Genomic DNA, 20,875 nt, shown 5'->3' with positions numbered 1-20,875 from the left:
ACCAGCATCTGTCCCCCTGGGCACCTCCAGGCAGGGGACAGCTACTTCCCTCAGCTCCTCGGCAAAGCACCAGGCAGCCTGGGGCACTCCCACTCCTGCCTTGGCTTCTCCTAGGCCCACTGTTCACCCTCACCACACTGCCCAAGCCAGTAAACACAGCTCACCGGAGCGCTCCACTCAGCCTGAAGAAACCACTTCCAGAATGCCAGCCTTTGGGCGCCAGTGCTAAGCAAGGCTGCTGTACCTTGAGCACCTCCTTTCCAAGGCTTTGGGTTTTAAGGGCAAGCTAGCTTTCCTTGGGAGGCTCCTAATTCATACTGATGAAAGGCCAGCCACAGGTACTGGTCCCCTTGATGCTAATTACCTGGATAACCAGACCCTGGACAAGGACTGGGTGTGAACTCTTGGCAATGGAAGTGGAGGACAGGAGTCAGTATCAAGTGCTGACGGCCCCACGCCCCCAGCAGCCCCCAAGTCTGAGGCCTGATGTCACTTACGCTGCGCTGCACGTGATCCACCGCCCGGCTCCTCTCGTCATTGCCGTTGTAATTCTGCATGGCGTCCGTGTAAGTCCTCAGGAAGGTGTCCTTGATCTGCAGAAGGCAGGGAGGAATATGGTTCTGGTCCACTGCCACCCAAACGGACTCAGATTTGTACCGAATTCTACCCCAAAATGGCCTCTTCTGAAAAATCCCTGAATCAATGTAGGCCAGAGGGTGGGGGTGGGATGCCCTGTTTTCTGAGACAAAAGATCTCAGGAAATTCGCCGAGGGATTTATTAAATCGGGAATTTATTTAAAAAACTGTTTTCCTCATCCGTAATCCAAAGAAAGAAGCCTGCCTCGTGGCCAGCTTCTGAAAGAGCTGTGAGAGTGAGCCCCAACCTCAGGCCTGGCTTTTCTCCTGATTTTCTTCAAATTGATTGATGGCCATCGTTCTGTCTGTAACTTTTCCTGCCCTCACTCAGAAGAATAACAAAGGGCAGGCCACTGGAGGGCAGGAAGACTGATGGCGCTGTGACCAGACACGGATCGCTGTTCTAGCATACGGAAGTGGGGCAAAACCAACTTGCACTTAACCTGTCTTTATCGAGGCCAAAAAGAGAGGCAGAAGGACGTGAACTTTTCTTGTTATGAGGTAGTTCACAAAACCCTTCCACCTCCTCTGGGAGCACATTTGGCGGTGGGCTAACTTTTAAGCTCTGTTCCCCTGGAAACCCACTGAAGGGGGCGTGTCAGGTGTGTTACCACGCAGCTCCCCACGTCTGGTGAGACTGCCCCCGACTGCCGAAATGACCCTGGAGGGGGAGGACGGCAGATGACAGTAACAGCCTGGTGGGAAGCGGTGGACTGAGTATGGCGCTGGTCTCACAAGAGGCAGGCACCTTGCGGAAATACCGGGCACTCTGCCCATGGACCAGTGGACACTAGTCCCATGGAGCTTCTAAGCCAAGGTGGATACTGCACCTGCATGGTCTCTGTGGGCTGGGCAGGGGCACACGGAGTAGACCCTGGGCCACTGTGAAGACTTCCACTGGAGAAACAAGCCCTTTGCCCCTGGTCAAAGGGTGGCATCACATCCCTACCTCCTACTCCCCTCAGGGTGTCAGAGGCACGGAGGTGAGCTGGATGAGGGTGTCCAGGCCCTGGGTATCCCTCCTCCTGCCCCCTGGGGAGCCCAGTCACAGCAGCATGTGGGAGGAGAGCGGGCAGGGGCTCAGCTGTGTCTGGAGTTCACACATGCGTCAAGGGCACCTCTGGGGCCGTGGAGGCCGGGACCTCATCAGGTTTCACCTCGCCTGACAATAAAAATGGGGAGTCTAATTCTAGATGCAGCACCCGTACAAAATGGGTTCTAGAAGTTGGCCTTGACACCCGAGATCTCACCTCCGGTGAGAGGAAAACCAGAACAATGGGGAAAGGGGCAGAAAGCGCCATGAGCTAGCTCACAGGAACCAAACTTGGCCAAGCACAGAAACAGGGTCTAGGACAGATCATGCCAGACTTTCAACAGCCTCGGTGCGTTTTCCACCTTTATCTTGCTTCCCCCCCCCCCAACACATGCATCCCGACTTCTGGCTTTACTGCTATTTACAGGGCACAATACCAGACCGTGGAGGAGTTAGCGTCAGGGCTTGACTGTAGCACGTACCCTGTCTGACCTGTCACCACTATACATGTCTGACAGGGGACACCGTGGTGGCTACAGATAGCATGAGGGCGTCTCGTCTCTGCCAGAGTGTCTACCCATTGTCTCAATAGAGCAGCCCCAGTGACAGTCCATGGAGGAGGGCTACACAGGATGCAAAACAGCCAGCAATGTCCTTGAAACCACGGTTAAGATCACAAAACAGCATTCAGAATTCTTTTTCTCCAGCCTCCGAAGTCTAAACCTATTACATGTCACTTCAAAACAAAGCCACGCAGGGGTGTCAGATCACGATGGCCCTTTCCTCTATTCCCCTCGCCACCACACAGAGTAGCAGGGCTCCTCACTCCTGGGCTTGGCTTCTACCCCCAGCTGGTAAGGGGCGGCCACCAGGACTCTGGGGAGGGAAGAGGGGAGTGCCGGCTGTTTGGGGGAAATCAAGCAGTCACAGAAATCTCATGATATAGACACCCACTTGGGCCTTTTGCTGAAGCTGCTGTTTTAAAAGGAGTATATTTGCTCAACACCGAAGGTCACTGCTTTAAAACAAGGTGGAGAATCACTTCCTGCAGGAGCTCTTTCACAGAATGGAGTGAGGATCCACACCTAAGGTTTCAAGTCTGGTGAAATTCCTGCATTTAGATTTTATTGGCATTTCAGCCCCTATGAAGTGAGACCGACAGAGACACAGCTAACCTCTATGTGCCCCTCACACATTACAAGAGGCTTTAAAAGTCCTCGTCCCAGAAGACCCTCTAAGCGCATTCTCTGCTCTGTGTATACTTACCTCATGACGGAACACGAATCCAGAAATGCCGGCAACCAGCTCAGCCAGGAACACCAGCGACAGAAACATGGCATACTGAAAACCAAGCACACGGGGACAAAGGCAGACACGTCAGGATTGGGGTGAGGGCTCCTTTGGGGCTCGGTGACTTCGCCATCTCAGGGAACCACACAGATCCTCACATCCCCCAGCCAAAGCGGAGAAAAAGTTTAAAAATACTCTTGTCCAGATTTCCCTACATGAGCCTCAATATAGAAATGTATCTGTTTAATATGCATAAGCGTTGTGGGCCACACACGCTGAGGAGAGCTCATCCGCAGACTCAGCCCAACCAGGAGAAATGTGGAAGGGCTTTTTATAACTCAGGTAGCTACTGTTTTTGATGTTAGAATTGTGGAGCAATGGGGTGCCTGAGTGGCTCAGTGGGTTAAAGCCTCTGCCTTCGGCTCAGGTCATGATCTTAGGGTCCTGGGATCGAGCCCCGCATCGGGCTCTCTGCTCAGTGGGGAGCCTGCTTCCTCCTCTCTCTCTGCCTGCCTCTCTGCCTACTTGTGATCTCTGTCTGTCAAATAAATAAATAAAATCTTAAAAAAAAAAAAAAGAATCGTGGAGCAAGAAGGTATGCTGGGGGGAAAAGATAAGTACTCTGGAGGTCACGGTTCTGCCCTGTCTAGAGGGTCCTTCCGACCCCCTGCCCCATGGCGGTCGGCTGGCATCCGCAGGCACCCTCTAGCTGGGTTCTGCAAGCTGAGCGTAGTCCCTGCACCCGCGGACCCCTAGGAACCCATTTCGTTTCCAAGCTTTTCCGTCGCTGGAAAGACTTCCTTTCTCTCGGCCACAGTACTTGTAACTTCCACTCCCTGATGCTAGAACGGCTTTCAGGAGATCGGAGAACCAGCCCAGTCTTGCTCCTAGGCAAGGGCCCTTCGGACGTGTGACCACCGCCCTGACGTGAACCTACTGCTTCTCTTCGTTTGGGTGAATCCCTGCAGGTTTCTTCAGCACATCTCCTAAAACGGCTTCAGACCCCCTTTGTTTGCAACCGTATGGAGCTCCTGCTGACAGAGAGACCTGAATGCACACAGGTCCACGTTCTTCCTCGATGTGGTAATCGGGCTTGAGTGCAGCATTTAGAGCCGGGGCCAGGGGCCTACTTTCCTCTCCAGCTCTGCACAGCACGTGGGGTTGATAGCGTTTAAAAAGCTAGTAAGCTACATGACTGTAAGTATCTGAAACCCTTAATGCTTCTTATTCATTTCATGCTTCCCGTACTTTCCAAGTTAATTGTATGTGTGTGTGCGTGTGTGTGTGTGTGTGTGTGGTGCACGCACACGCGCGTGCACTTACTTCAGGGATAAATTACATGGTACTTATGAGACATTAAGTGTTTCCATTTTTGTGCCTTTGAAAAGCAGATAAAAGGAAAGAGAAGGGATTCTTATCCTACAAGACATATGTCTTACAATCTGTTTCTTCTCATCTCAAAATGAAATACAACAGTTCTGAATGTTTGGAATGGTCCTAGGTGATGCTGTAGAATTTGGATAGACTCGACATGGTCACATTACTTACTTTAGAGTGTACATATGTGCACGGGATCACAAATTATTCTTCTTGGCTAGTGGCACATATGTTAAAAGGAGGAAAGACTGGCTTAAAAGGGCAGTTTTGAAACCTTAACAAAAGTCTCTACACACACTTATAGCACAGCCAGTAAAACAGCAAACATAGTTCTGAGTAGCATGCTCCACGTACATGACCTTGGTCTCTCAACTTAGTACACAATGCAGTGAGAAGCACATGTGACTCCGCAGAGAGTCTCACACCAGGCCTACAACCCACCAGAAAGTCCTGTGGGAAAGTAACCACCAGGAGGCAGGGGGGAAAAAGGACAATTGACTACATGGTCAGAAGTTTATGGTTTAGGTCCTAGCTTTGTTGTGGGCTAACTCTTAGGAAAGAGGCAGCCACACTGGGCCTCCATAAAGTGGAAACAGTTATTTTCAGTTGCTTTGCAATTAATGAGGTTAAATGAAGACCATAAAATTCTAGACTGACAGTTAATCAAGTGATCTCCGCTCTTGTCTGCCAGATCAGCAGTTTCCTGTCTCTGGGAAATTCCCTGTTTCCAGAAGCTTCCAGAGAACAGCTGCTTCTCCTTCAGAAGACCTTGGCCAAAAGCCTACTGGGGAAAGCTTGTACTAAGTACAAGTGGTAGGGGTCGGGTTTTCTCCATGTGAAAATACTATAGTAGACAGAGTTCTGGCTTTGGAAGGCGACATGTGTGGGTTCCAGTCCCAGCTGTCCCCACACTAGCTGGGTGAAGCTGGGCAGGTTATGCACCCAGTATGGCATCTAGCAGAGAAAAGGAACTGATGGTTTTTTCAAAGACCAAAACCAAAAACTAAATGAAATCCCTAAAACTTCTCCCCAAAGGCTCAGGGAGCTCACAAGTGGTAGCAGAAAAAGGCAGAGTGGTTTGGAACGTCCCTCAGCAGAGTCCAACGCACTCTTTCATACATAGGGACAGAGGCCCAAAGAGGTTACATCCCTGCCACTAAAGACCAAAGCCAGGTCTCCTCCCTTCTTGTCTGGACAGATGGATTCTTAGCCATCTTTCTTTTCTATGCCTCTGAGGTGAATTCTCCCCTTGCTACGCATTGCACTAAGTGGGAGGCTCTCCGCCCCTGCTGTAGCATCAAATCGCCAGGAGAGCTTTCGGAGAATGTGGTGCCAGCCTCCCCCCGCCCCCACCGCCACACATTCTAGTTCAGCTGGCTGGAGGTGGAACCCCTCGCAAAGGTGTTTTTGAAAAGCTGCCCAGGTGATGGAAGAAGGCATGCAGAGTTGAGGACTAGACCAAAAGAGATACCGGTGCTTGGAAGAAGCTCTAGAAGGTGGACCCAGGGCACTAGCATGGAGTGGCAGGTGACAGCAGCAGAAATGCCTCTGTATGGCCTCACTGTGGTTCTTCCACCAACCTGGAAGAATCCGTGCTGGCCGGGCCATCGGCCTCCTGCCTGGTCTGCAGAACGGAAGGAGCCAGAGCAACTGCTACCTCCACGAGATTGTCGAGAGAGACTGCTCAGTGCCACTCGGGAAGGTGGTTCCTTTGCAGTGAGTCACCCTCTCCCCCATATCTGTCACTGGAAGGTATTCAATGTCACCCTAACCTAGGGCTAACCACAGCACTGAGGGACTCTCCACCCTCCCCTTTCACAAAATGAGGCGTCTGAAAGAAATGTCTTTGAACAAAATGTTCTTTTGAGGAGAGGCCCTTGCTACCTTTGATCTATAAAATCCTTTAACATTAATACTCACCGATGAAGAGCATGGGCGGTGAGTGGATAATTAGGCAAGAAGTCTACCAAAAAAATTAAGAATCATGGTAACAGCCTTGTGACAGCCTGCCCCTTACCCTTTGGGAAATATCACGCTGTGTGTGTCCTATTGCGGTAAAGGCGCCCAGCCCTGGGCCTGGTAGCCAACAGTTGGCACAGCATTAACCCTCTGTTGAGGGGGTGGAAGCTCTGGCTGAGCCGCACTCATAGCTCTGAGCCGGAGTACACAGGTTGAGAGAAGAGCGTGCCCACGCAGCCAAGCACGGCCAAGTTCAAGGAGGCAGAAGGTATTTCTCCAGTGCGAACCTGAAGCCGAAAGGCTGCTGATGTTCCAGAGGCTGCCCTGCCCACCAAAGCTGCACGCCACACACCTGAAGAGATTTCTAAGAAGCAGTTCGGAACTAGACCAAGGCATCTCGCCATGAGGATATAAATGGCTTCTGGAAATCACAGGCCGCTGCTTTGTCACCACCTACCTCGAGGGACCAGAACCAGAATTTCTGGTGCCAGGCTGTGTTTGTGGTTGTTTTGTCCTCTAAGGGGGTAAAGGGTGGATTAGGTAAGAGTCTGGACTAAAATTAGCGTCCATGCGTATTGGCTTGTGGGTGGCTTTAAGAAGGGCCATGTCGCTTTCATGTGATTTAAATTTTTTCACAAAGTTGTTGAAAGAGCAGCATTATGTTGTGACAGACTCACCAGTTTCAGCATCCACGGGCTACCACGGCAGGTCGCGAAGCATCCAAACAGGCCAAAAACCACGATAGTGGTGCCAGTTCCGATGAGCACGTAGGGAGCATTTGTGGAGTTCTCAGCGATCAGGGAGATGTAGGTGCCCAGAGTGAGTTTGCCCCAGACTCCAACAGCCAACAGGATCACCCCAGTGATCTGAAAAGGTGGTGGGGGGAGGGGAGAGGAGAGAGGGACTATGAAACTGTGAAGATGAAAATCAACACTGTGATGTGGCCTGGATGTGAAGACTCACATTTCCGTGGGCAAGTGGCATTTGGTGCAGGAGCCCCTGAAGCAGTGGGAAGTGTGGCTCAAGCCACCCCAGACTGAAGACACTGGGTTTTGTACAATTAGATCTGGCCCTTACACAAAGCCATATGCGGTTACCACTTGGATTGGAAGTCTAGCCGACAAGAAACCTTTTTTGAAAGCTGTTTGTGAAAAATGTGTGTTCATGCTAATACTGATCTGAGAGCCCTCCCGGGCCTGGTCAGAGAGCCATGACCCAATGCCGAGCTGGGCATTAAGGTCAATAAGAATGTTGGCTGTCCTCTTCAACGGCGCATGTGGATATGGTACGTTTTAAGGACATTTTGCATGATGTTTTAAGGAGCAAGATGATTTTCTTGTCCTGTTAGAACAAAGATCTTTACAAAAGCAAAACATCCAAAGTATTTTTGAATCCCTATCAACATACTGTCTTTTTTCCAGTGCTTTATTCAACATAAAACAACAGAAAAATCTGATTTATTCCTGGAATTAGCTTTAATGCGATTTGACAAATCCCACTGATTGGTCCAAAGGAAATTGCCACAGTATGTCTGAACTGCCAGACCTTGCATCAGTCAGGACCTTACTTTAGGGAATAGACTTCGGGTCACATGTCACACCTTACCCTCCACCTGTAGTAGGCCACACGACCCAGCGGCTTCAGCTGCTAAAGCCAGAGGTTGACTTTGTGTCTCTACCCCCCAGCCGGTCTCGACTTCAGTTTTCCAATAGCTTAGCCACTTGCTCACACAGACAGCCCTCTAAATGCCACCTCTTCTGACACCTTGTGAGGCTTGAAAGAAGCCTGGGTGTCCAAGGGAGCCCTTTCCCAAGTTCTGTCCCACTCTATCGCCCGATGTCCTAAAGCAAATGCCTCAGCTTCCTGTCCAGCCTGGCCGTCCAAGGGAGGAGGTGTGGTGAGAAACATGAGCAAAGCAGTAGGGTACAAATCAACACCCACTTTGCCAAGGTCTCCCCCGTCCATCAACACACTGTCCCAAGTATGTGCTACAAGAGGAAGCAAACAGCGGGGCCAGTAAAGATGCCCGTGCCTCTTTCCTGTACACTCCGAAAAGCCCCGCAGTCTGGAGCCACCGAGATCCACCATCAGACTGTTTCTCTTTGTGGCGCGCTCCACCCATTTGGAGGAAGGGATCAGCGGGAAAAGCAAGAGCTTGGTGATAGTGATATTCCCCTATCCCCACCCCAGCTGCCTCTCTACTCTCTAGAACCATCACCATGAAAGAATTAAAAGCTTCCAGTCAGGAACGGATTGAGGCACTGGTGCTAGTTTTATAAGGGGAAGGTGGATGAATGTGGAGAAAGCATTTGACACTAATACTTGGAAGAAGGTGGCCCAGCGGAGGTCTACCGCCCTTGAAAAGTTCCAACTGGGGATGCTTCCTTTAGTTAAGAAAACCCAGGATGGAGCCTGCCCCCAGTTTCAAGTCCTCTGCTGACACCTGGTGGTTGCTAAAGAAAGTAGCTGCCTTGAACAGCCTCTTCTGCCATAGGGAAGCATAAAATGGAAACGTAAAATGCTTTTAATGCACCAGAAGCAAAATTGAGAATCAACTCTCCACTCATTAGGGGTGAGAACGCAGTGAACATTAGGGAGAAGGGAGAGTGCCTGGGCTATCTTTTATGTCCCAGTGCCAAACACGGCCATTTCACTTCTCTGAGTCTTAGCACCTCTGCCTCATAAGAGTCCTTCAAACATCACACACCGACAAAACTTCTCCATCAGGTGGATATTGTGAGGGACCTTAAAATGGAACCAGAGAAAAACCTACTCCCCTACTTCCCACTTCTATCATTATCTGCCTAGCGCTGTAAATGTCACGGTGCCGAGGTACTAATCAAAACCAAGAATTCAGTTCAGCCAGGTACTGTTTAGGCTGAAGACACGCCTCCTCGACAGACTCGCTCTCTCATGTGACTGGGATTCATCATGCTTCGGACACACGCTGTTGGGATGCGGTGGCTTTGGTGACCAAAGAGAAGTCAGATGGCTTAGATTTCTGTGGCCAGTCACTTTATACAGTGCACTCGCTACCACAACAAATATTATATGCGGTATATCAAAGTTAACCCAAATCCAGATTTTAAGGGTAACGGTATTAACGTTTTGATCTCTTTTCTCATTTCAAAAAGTAATTTCTCTGAAGGCCCCCATTGCTTCATGTAAGACAGTGCTCTCTGGTAAATTACAAAACCTGTAACATCAACTTTGTTAAAATGTTCATAAAATGTCAATTATATTAAAATTAAAGAGCTATCTGTGCACACCTCAGAGGTGCCTCTTAAAGATTGCCCATGGGAGCAAAAAAACACAACGCTGTGGGCACCACATTGTGTGGGAGAAAAGTCATCCAGTATCTTGACCTAGACCAAGCCAGTCATCCTCTAAGGAACTCTTTTTCCTAATGACGTGGAGACTGGCACAGATGGGCCCCATCCGTCACCTGTCTGCTAGGAATCAAAGAACAGACCAGAGAGAAAAGGCCTTCTCCAGTGTTGCTCTTCTCACACTCAGACATCCCCAATGGCCCAACTCTGTGTTTGGAAAGCCGAACCCCACAATCACACAAGGCCTTCTGCACACATTGAAGCCACCTGTGCACCGCATCTCCCTCCCTCCTCCTTAGGCGCTCTGTGCGGTCTGGTAAAACTGAGCTGTTTTCTCTGTATTTCCTGTGCTTTACTACTTCTCAACCTTTGCTCATGATGATCCTCTCGGTGAGAATTCTTCCCATTCTTATCACCACCTGTCTACCTCCTTAACTCGTATGGCATACAGTACCCACTCCTCCCGGTCTCCTTACACAGAACTTATTCTGTACTACGCCGCTGTCATGTGGTGCCCTATCATCCCCCCCCACACATCCAGGACCGTGACACACCCCCACCCCATTTGAGGGCAGGAGATGTGTCTTGCACATGACCAGTGGCCAGTACATGTCTGCTGAATGAATGAATGAATGAATGGACAGGCAAAGGTGGATGTGAGAAGGGACAAGAAGTTTCCTGCTAGCTATCGACTTGCTATACTCTGAATCTCTCTGAAGAGCCCTCAATGGTACAGGCATTGTCATCTGCAAGTATGGGACAAAAGTGCCAGGCAGTTGAAGGAAAAATAGACAAGCCAAGGGCTGAAACACAAACTCGTACTTTCTCTCATTTTGTCTACTATAATAACACTTCTCACCAAGGATAAGAAACCTACAAGGACGAGCCTAAGTCAAAAGTCATTGTTATACAGTGTGTGATTTTCTTTCTTTTCCTGTCAACACACACATGCACGCGCATGCTCCCCATTACGTGCACCGTTATAAGCACCCACAGGGTGAAAAGCAATGCCCAGGCTCCTCTGACACACCTCTTCCACTTTTGGTCACCATGAGTAGGCTCAGGGCTCACCGAAGCAATTTTGGGTCTGAGCTCCTCAGAGCCCTGCAATTTCTAAACCCATCAGTGCGTCGCTGATTTAGCTTTTTAGGGAAGCTTTGCTTCTTTCTCAGAAGACTCCATGAGCAAGCGGCCAACATGGCGCCTCAAGAGGGGACAGATCAGAGCCTACAGGTCAGAGCCTACACGAGTGCCCTGGGGAAGGTGCCGCCCCCACCTCACACATGCCCATGTCAACCATGAGTCAGGAGGGCAGGCCTGCTGCCCACCAGGAGTACTAGCCAGGCTGAGGCTCAGGGTCTCCTTTCATTCCTAGCCTGTCATGGCAGCTTGACATTTTGTGTACTTCCGGTGCAGCTCAGAGTATGTGGGTAGTAGAGTACTTGTGACTACCTGTAATTTAGGCTTAGTGAGGAGGCCACGAAAGCTACAATGGTAGCACCAGAAAATGTAGATCAGAACTAGAAAATGCGATGGCTCACATTACCTTAAAATCTTACTGAAAGGATACTATGGGTAGGTTGGCCAACATTGCATGGGGTGTCCAAAATGCTGTGGAAGAGATTTCCTGAGGTCCATTCTCATTTGGAAGTAGACACTGGGGGAGCGATGGCAGAGATCCGTGCGGTCCTTTGCCCCCCACCAGGCCAACATGCCCACAGGCATCTCACTGGAGCCCACCGCCTCCCCTGCACACGGACCACAGCCTTCTGACTGAGCACCAGCAGCAGCATCTCTCACACCCATGAAAGTCTGAGCCAGGTTTGGGGCTGATGGAGCCAAGTCCCTGCCCTCTTTATTTCCTTAATTGCATGAAATACAAAACAGGCACTTGGGTCACTGTTGGCATAATGCGTATCTGTTCTTGTAGGTGGGGCTCATGAACCCATGTATTATGCAATGAAAGAAAAAAAAAAAAGGACCATCAAAAGTTGAATTAGAGCAGCACCGGCTCTCTCGAAGACACCCCATCCTAAGAAGCCATTTGGGATAGAAAGCACAGGAACAAAAAAATCAGTCTAAAGAAACACACAGAAGAAATCGTAGGCCGAAAGCTCAGCTAGACAGCATGGTGGGTGAAGGTCACAGATCCGTCACCCCAGAAGCTTCCCAGTGAATTCGCCCCTGGCGACTCCACATAGAGGCACTGTGAAGCGTTCTGCCCCGACTCCAGACGATTCTCTAACTTGGAAAAACCACATGACACAGAAACTCCAGCCATATCATAATTAAAACAAATATAATTCAATAACGATTAAACAGTAATTAAATCATTAGAGACAGGGTCCTCAGAAGTTAGATTTTGAAGTAGCAGCCAAGCAAACCGTGCTTTCGGCCCCCTCTTACTTGAAGCTCGATGCTGAGAGGAGACGGCGGGGCAGGGCGCTCTGCCCGGTGTTCCAACCTGATTTTGTACACAGGGAGATAAAGCGACCAGAAAGGCAGACAAACCAGCAGTTCCCACCACATCATGGTTTTCTCTTCAAACTTGAAGAAGTAACAGTGTGAGTCTGTCATACTTACAACTTAGGATTTTATTACAAGTTATTTGTGAAAATCCGGGGCTGGGCTAAGAGGCAGAATTGATTGGAGCTTTCCAGTGGGCTTGAGAACCTTGACGGGTAGAAGGCGAGCCAGTGCATTTATTTAAAAGGTAGGTGAAGGGAAGAGCTCTGGGCTGGGAGTCAAGACCCCGGGCCTTTAGTTGCGGTTTATGACAAATTAGCTGTGTGACTTGGGGCAGATCACCTAAATTTTCTGGGCCTCGGTTCCCTTTTCTGGCAGCTCAGGAGGTGGAAAAAGCTGATTTCCAGTGCTCCCCTCGAGCTCTAACATTGAGACACTAAAACAGGATCTGCAACTCAACATGCTTATTCACTTGCAAATCTATTTAGGGACGTGCCCACTGGGAAAATAAGCACGAGAAAGTTTATTAGGGCCTCCCTGTGACTGACAAACTGTCACCAGTGGGAGTAGGAAAGTCGGCTCGTCTCTGGACGGAATGCCCACTGTTCTGCCGGCTTTCGGAGGTGATAAGTGGTTGCCGGGAAAGAGAAGGAAAGAAAAGTGCCCAGGGGAGCAGCCATTGCAGTTTTATACGGACGCTCAAACATTCCTAAAGTCACTCGCGTGACAACAAGCTTTCCCTTTTATATGAAGATGACAGGTCATCTTAAGAGCAAGAAGACCTATGCTTTGGGCTGCTTCTTTCTAGGCAGGTATGTTAGCCAACTCAACCCTTCTCCTCCCTCACTTTTAAGGCTGTGGTATGTGTGGAAGAGAGGGAGATGAGTGCGAGCATTAAAAGGGAAAGCGGGAAGTTGAGAAGAGGGAGAGAACTGAGATGATCTTAAACACTGATCATTTAAACTGAGTTTGAGAACCGTTAGGGAACCCAGAGACTGTCTGGTCCCGGCCCTGTTTTCGGTTGGGTTTCACGTGACTGAAGGCCATCCGGGGGGCATTCCGAAGGCCCTCGTGGAGGGGAGACTGCAGTTTGGGAGCGAGTCAGAGATGCAGGTAGGGGCTGAGGCTGGAAGTGACAGCCGAGGGAAAGATGTGTCTCAGGAAACGGAAGCAGAGGATGGTGGGAAGGACGGGGCTGGAGGAAAAGAGTCACTAGAATGTCGGGGGATGATGCCAGAATTGGGGGGAACCGTGAGGAGACGCCCAAGCGAATGGACAAGTCTGCGAAAGTGGCTGCCGACAGGAGAAGTAGAAGACATGGAAGAAAGAGACTTTTTTATTCCCCTCAAGATGCAAACAAAAGGTCAGCGCAGTTCATGGGCTCCAGGGATGCCCACGGGCTGACCCGGTACTCTTCATTTATACAGCCAGCCACGCCCACTACAATTGTACTTTATATTTAAATATTACTTCATCCTGTAGCCAATTCCTAGAATTCAAATTATGGGAGCTACGGCATGAGCCCAGAGTGATTTGTCAAAAACTCGAGCTTCTCTTTGGATTTTATCAGTGAGTGCCCAGGGTCTGATATACACACTGTCGAACAGATCATACGTAGATGCTTCTGAAAATATGAAAAGGGCTTTGAACAGCACTCTGAAAAGTCAGGAATTCCGGCTCCTGCTGTGGGCTCACCACAGGCCTTTCTTCACGTGCGTAGAAAAGCAGCGGAGCGTGTCATGGGCAACGGCTCCTGGAATGCTTTAAGTCTATCAAACATCGCTTCCGTCCTTCTCCCAGATGTCTTAAATATGCAACCACCAGCTTGCGCCAGTCATGTTGCAGATCTGTGCCTTAGTTCTCCATCTGTGAAAGGACAGGACTGTTCCTGGCAAACGTCTATAGGAGCCCTTCCGGTGTGTAAGTTTCCTGTGTTGTTTTCAGTTGCCCAGGGGTCCTCAGAGGGGCGAGATCTAGCCCACCTGGTCCCTAGGATGCAGACCACAGTGGTCAAGTGTGTTCCCCAATGGCCTCTGCTGGCTGGGCTTCGTACTTAGCCTGGGGGAAGCTAGCTGGGGAAGGGCTCCTGCAGGTGGCTGGTTGGACACAGAATGATCTCTAAAGTCCTAGAGGCCCAGGAAGTCGTGGCAATTGATCAATATGTTGGCGGCACTTTGTGAATTAAGAACTGGCTTTGAACATGGTGGAGACATCGGAAATGGACCTCGCTGGAAAAGGCAGGGCTATACAGCTACAAAATCATACTCAAGACCACTTATTCAAAGAGCCTTTCACTACTTGACTTACTAAACCCCTTCAAGTGAGCCCAACCTGTTCCACTTTCTACTTAATTCTTATCCAACAAAGGGTCACGGGAAATTTCCATACAAGTTATTAGGGACTCTATATATCCTACTAGGAAATGAGAAAGAATGGGCAGCCCTGAATTGATTTTGCATTTCCTGTATATTACCCTAAAAGATTCTGGACTTTAGGTCTCCTCCCTCTTAAAAAAAAAAAAATCCACAAAGAAAGGGCCCAGAGGTGAAAGAGAATTTCGCTCCATGCTTATGAGCACATTGAGAAATGTTCCATTATATCTGGGAGAAATTTTAAGAGCAGCTTCTCAGTGTTACTCTTCATTTGTAAGTATTACTGAGTTCTCCCTGCCAATGTTCAAAACAGGAAGTGTGATTTACACCACCGCCGGGTGTCTTACCTGACCCTCCAGCCTCTAAGAGCACGGAAAAGAAACAAGTGCACAAAGCTCACACCTCTGGTCTCTTGGATGGCCCAGGTGTATAAACAGGGCACACAGGTGAACGCCTACAAAGAACTGGGGCAGCAAAGCCCCTTATGGGGAGATCTGTGTACTTGGGAGTCAGGACCGGCTGTAATGTCTAAACTGATAGAAGTTTAATGTCTGGGGGATTCCCTCTATGCCACTCCGCCTCTGTGGAACCCCCAAGTTGCTGTCACTCATGTTTAAAAGCCGTTGGACCCGCGGACACACACGCAGTGGCAGGTGGGAGCGGGAGCACCAATGACCAGCCTTATCAGCGGCATTAGCAGGTGGCTGGCCCAGCAACTGAAGGAAGTACTGTGGGGAGAAACCCCTTCCTTTGCTTCCCTTCCTTGGGTCCCCGACCTGGGACCGGAGCAGCGCTGTGAAAAGATAGATCAAATTCCACGCTAATAAGAAGACAGATTTTAAGAGAAGATCATGTCAGCATAAGCTTATAAACAAGAGCTACGCCTGCGTTATTAATGCCTGTGGACAGATAGTTTCTGCTGACTGCACATTTACCCTGTCCTGCATTGCTAATTGTGTGTGTGTCAAGATCTGAAGAGTCTCGTGGGACGAAGTAAGGTCCGTTATCTCCTCTGTATCCACCAAAGCCTCGCTCACCCACATCCTGTGTCCGATCTCCCAAGACAACAGGTCATTCAGACATTCTGTCCTAATGCGCATTTAATAGAATCACTGCTTGACTGAGTGTGATTCCCAATTTTTAATTCGAAAGCCAGCCACTGGGCCCATGATGAGCACAGGGTGGGAGTTCAATAAATGAATCTTAGTGGCAATCTCTTGTCTTCAAATTCAGCTCCCTTCCAGGCGCTGTGTCCTTGGGGGTTACTGGATGGGAACGGACATGGATAAACCAGTCCTATAGGTGAGTCCATACATCTGACAAGCACATGTCTCTCTCATGATTAGGCTGCTGAACAGGTTGAGCTTTCCAGCAGTTCCATTATTTGCAAAAGGGAAAACTTTCTTTGCAGCATTTCTATATAGGATTATCATCTCCAAAATACCAAAGACAAACCCACAGTCTTCCATGGATATGTACATACATGTGGAAAGGCAACAGGAAGATGCTAGAACATAGAGAGGTGATCCCTGAAGGCCTGTGCTCGAACTGGCTACGTGTGGATGGGGACTCAGGGGGTGGGGTGTCTGGGGGAGCTCAGGTCTCTCTTCAGATGAACTTGGCACAGATGACACATAATGCGAGAAGAGGGCCTATTACGAGATGAGTTAAACAACGCGTGGAAGAAACACGTAGGCAGCACTGAAGACCAAGATTCTTACACGAATAGTAAGGCGGTCTTCTTTCAGTGGTCCTAACTTTCTCCTGAGATGATTTAAGGGAAGAAAAGAAAAGCCACCCCCTTCTATTCCTGATTTAATGAACTTTCCTCTCAGTATTTGAATATCTACACCACACACCCATGTGAAACCGCAGGGAAAAAAATTAACTTTATGTAACACAGGTTCTTGACCAAAAAAACACAACCCCCCCCCACCAAAATCAGTTATTTCAGAAAAGCACAAAGAGGATACTTCATCCTCTCTACGAACACCACTTGGGTCAAGTCACTGTCCGTGGCATCTGTCCCTGCCTCTACCTTTGCTCCCATGGCTCTGTTCTCAACACCACAGCCAGGGCGATCGTGCTCAAACGAGAGTCCGAAAATATGAGTGGTTTGCTCGAAACCCTTCTCCACATTCCACCTGCAACCCCCCTCCCCCGGTTCTTCTGATGTGACCTCCAGGGGCTCCCTCCCTGCTTTGGCTCCAGCCCTCACAGGCTGGCTGTGCCCCAAGTACTCCCAGCCTGGTTCCTGCCGCGGGGACTTTGCACTTTCTCTTTCCTCTGCCTTGGCTTCCAAGATCCCTCATTTCTTCGAGTCTCTGCTCTTCAGTGAGCCCTTCTCTCATGACCTGGCTTCAACCTAGAACCCTGTCTCTCCAGCATGCCTTGCTCCCTTTCCTGCTGTTTTTCTCACTACACTTACGATCTCCAAACACGAGTGGATTTACTTGCTTCGTCTGTCTCCCCAGACAAATCTTAAGCTCCTTGAGGTCAGGGGATTTTGCCTGGTTTATTGATGAACCCCCAAAGCCAAACCAAATGCCTGCCCCACAGCAGGGGCTCCGTAAATACACGTTATGTGATTGGATACAAGAGGACAGGCTGGTGGGCAGGAGCGAGCTTTGGAGGCCAGGACATCAACAGTTACTAGCCCTGCACTAAGGAAGCCAGGTAGGGGACTTGACTCTCACAGGGCCAGGCGCTGGCACTCAGATTAAAAACCTATTCTCTGGCCAATTTGCTTCTAATGCAGCACACTGCTTCATGAGTGTCTGCCTCTGACCACCAGGGGGACTGCGTGAGCAAGCATGGGAAGGGCTAGGTCTCATCCACTAATGGAAATGTAATTAGAAACTCCTACATCCTAGAGCTCCGTGAGGTCAATAATTGAAGGTCAGGAGTTGAGAGAAGGAGGAGTGCTTCTATCAGCAAGCTTTTTCTCTTAAAATATGTACAACGTGTGTGTGTTTGGGGCGGGGGGAGGCCTGGACGGGGTGCTTACTGCGAGCCGGGCACTATGCTAAGTGCTTAACTGCTTTGTCCAGCTCGGTCTCCTAATAATCCCATCACGCTTGTCTGAGGTCATCAACTCTAAGTAGCAGAATAGATGTTGAAAGGCCGGCCCTCCACCACTGCCTTCCCTTAATGTCTTGCTAGGTCGCCTGCCCTGGAGAAGGTTCTTTCTCCCCAGCCCTCTGCCCCTGCTGCCTCTGTAAGAAAAGCCCAGAAGCCGCAGTCTTGCATCCTGGCAATGACGCCAGGTTGATGCTCAACCCTGAGAATTTGGATGCCACATTAAAAAAAAAAAAAACCAAACCCGTGGGCATAGTCAGTAAGTGACTTATTTAAAAATGTTGTCCATTATTTCTCCCCTTTCGAGCAGGCAAATCTATAGAAATGGAAACATGTTCTGCTCCAAGCAATAGCTTGATACTCGAAATGAGCCAGGCTGGGGAAGAGATACTCCGATGAATGCGATGGGATGAGCCAGGAATGTCAAGTGTCACGAACTTCACACACAAGTCGACACGAGGACCGATCTGAAGACTCAGGAGAGCTTGGCATGCACATGGAAAACTGCAGCACCTTCTGGGAAAAGTTTAGGAGACTGAAGTACTCTGGGTCTTACCCTGAGGGGAAAAAAACCCCCACAATGTCTGTGGCTGAAATATACACGAAGGGAACCTGCTCTGAAGCCCTGACTGTCAAAGTAGCTCCGACCCAAAGTGACGGGCTGAGCTGCCAGCCACGGCGGTGATGACATATCCGCCCACCCCGCAGCCTGCCAGGAGGAGGTGATCTGTCCTTCACAAACTAAGGACAGCGTCCACAGTTACCCGGGTATACGCCTGTAATAAATGGCATTTCCTGAGCAGTACTGCACTCCTTACATGCTTCACCACATTTGTCCTTAATCTCTGCTCTGCGGATGAAAGATGGCCTTTAAAACCTGGGGCTTTGTAGGGCGCCTGAGTGGCTCAGTCGGTGAAGAGACCGACTCTTGGTGTCGGCTCACATCGTGATCTCAGGGTCATGAGATTGAGCCCCATGTTGGGCTCTGCGCTCAGTGGGGAGTCTACTTGGGGTTCTCTCTCTCCCTCTCCTGCTGCCCCTCCTCCCACTTTCTCTCATTGATAAATAAAATAAAATAAAGTCAAATAAATACCAAGGCTTTGAAAGGTTTGCCAATTTGCTCAAAGTCACAAAGCTAATAAGAAAGCATGGGAATAAGGGGTACAGCCCAGCATTAAATTCACTTCTGTCCAACTCAAAGGCAGCTTCCCCTGCCACCACGACTGTCTGCATCCCAAGGCAGTGTCAGCAACGCCGGCCACCTCCCAAGGGCTGAGATCCAGGAAGGGGAGCAATGTAGAGAGAAACCTGGTTTTCTTTACATGGCCTAGGTGCTTCTGAAGGATGGGGTGTGAGGAAACCAGAATTCTGAACTGATTTCCAGAAACTCTGTATGTACTTTCTAGTGTTCAGCATGCAGGAAACGTGGGTGTGGGCAGGGGTGTGAAGAGGTGGACCCTACAGACGGACCCTGTGAGCCCTGGTCTCCTCCCTTCCCCTTTTCCGGCACGTGCCGCCCATGTCCATTACTGGACATGCACCTGCTTATGAATGGGGCTGTGCTCCAGAAGATTATTTTTGATACATTACTTGTTTGGAACTGTGAGGGCATTTTCTTTGGAAGCAGTGTTAGACGTGGTGCCTGTGTTTCTAGGTCAGTCCTCAAAAGTCTATATTTAAGCCAGTATTGGGGAAAGTTATAGAGAAACAGATTTCTGTCTCAATACGGGGAAGAACTTTCTAATAATAGGCATTGCCCAAAATGGACTGGGCTGTCTCGGGAAGTGTGACAACAGAAGGTAAACAGCTTTCTGGGCACTCCCACAGTGTCTCCAGAGGCAACCGTGGGACAGAAGTCCTATGGATGGGAAGCCAGCAGGAAAGGCAGAATCGCCTGAAAAGTCATTCTGACCCTGACCATTGTCCTGGAAGCTTTGCGCGTTTCCCAGCCAATTATCTCCCTGGATGTTCATACATGAATGAATAGGCGCATTAGCAACACAGGGACCAGGGAAACCATTTTCCCAGACTCCGAGTTACGTTTCCTTTGATCTCCAAAAGGAACGGATAGGTCACATAATCTTGCCACATGAACAGCAACAGAAATACCAGTTCAGCATAATGAGGTTGCAACGAAGAGGAACTGTGTTTATTTCTTTATTTTCCCGAGGCAAACACACGCTCGACCTTGTCTTGCCTGAGAGTCACAAATACTGGCTGATTTTAAGAATCGGTGAAGCTGGTTAAAGATAAATTTATAAAAGCTGTAGAGGTGACCTTCATACTTTTCCACATAGAGACAAAAATTCTGTCAAAAACCTGACATACATTGGCAGTAAAAAAGGAAAGTAGCTAAAAAGGTGTTGTTAGGAATGCCACATTGCGCCGGCAATCTGTTCCCTAGAAAACCACCACATAGCTCCTTAGAAAAGCTATGTAATTAGCTCTTGGTCATGGTCATGGGGGCAAAAACAGCTCCGTCCTTTTGCCCTTGAGGTGACAAAGCTGCCACTGGCAAGCGAGCTCCTGCGTGGCCCACGCTGGTTCTACCTGCTCCCCTCCGCCCCCGTCCCATGGCTGCCCAGCTGGGTCCTACTTGCCCTTGCAAGTGTAACTAAAATGTCCTTTCCACACCAAAAGGCCTTTCCCGACACCCCAAGACAGGAAGGATTTCATTCTCCTCTGAACATGCTTTAGATTTTCCGCATAGCTCTTAGGAGTAGCATTTTACCTTGCATTCTAAGCCTCTGTGGACACCTTATGGCATCCCCATAACCCACGCCCCACCAACAGATGAGTCCCGCGTGGGGCTGTGTTATTACCTATGCGTGTCCTGGGGCACCTAGTGCTTGGTCTGGATATCTACATGTGCTCAAAGGGAGTCCTTTCAGAGCAAAGAGGTCTCATCTCGGACGCATCACTGGGAACCTGCACTTTCGACGCTGGGGTTGTAGAGATGGCACAGGACGGGAGAGGCACACGGAAACGGAGACAAACCGCTAGTCGAGGGTGGTAGGCGCATGACGGGCTGTTGCACTGCTTCCAGTATGTGCTGAGAAATGAATAGGACTGCTGTGGTCTGAAGCAGATCAGCAGCTCAGAAAGCACAAGTTGGGAATTGGTGCCCCCAACTCAGAGGCCAGAGATGGAAGCCCCCCCCCTTCCCTGAAAGTTGCCATCAGCAACTTATTTTAGAAAGCTAGGCTTCTCAGCGAAAAGCAGCACTCCTTGCCCGCTGGTGGATGGTGTTTGTGTCATGTGACGGGCCTGCTGACCACTCCTTAAGGAACCTATAAAGGGCCAGATCTGCTGAGCCCTCCCTGGCCCACGCACCA

At 49.6% G+C, this 20,875-nt stretch overlaps 1 protein-coding gene across 1 annotated transcript in view; it reads right to left on the bottom strand.

The window, feature by feature from the left end:
- Positions 1-20,875, bottom strand: part of TSPAN7 (tetraspanin 7) — a 124,002-nt gene that overhangs the window by 15,351 nt on the left and 87,776 nt on the right. The window contains exons 2-4 of the mRNA XM_080795160.1: positions 6,973-7,161; positions 2,936-3,010; positions 498-593 (exon numbers count right to left, since the gene is read on the bottom strand). Coding sequence (XP_080651286.1) covers positions 498-593; positions 2,936-3,010; positions 6,973-7,161 — 360 coding nt within the window. The remainder of the gene's footprint in view (positions 1-497; positions 594-2,935; positions 3,011-6,972; positions 7,162-20,875) is intronic.

This window comes from Martes martes (genome assembly GCF_963455335.1).
Source record: "Martes martes genome assembly, chromosome: X".
NCBI classification, from domain to species: Eukaryota; Metazoa; Chordata; class Mammalia; order Carnivora; family Mustelidae; genus Martes; species Martes martes.
This window is presented reverse-complemented; position numbering and strand designations above follow the sequence as displayed.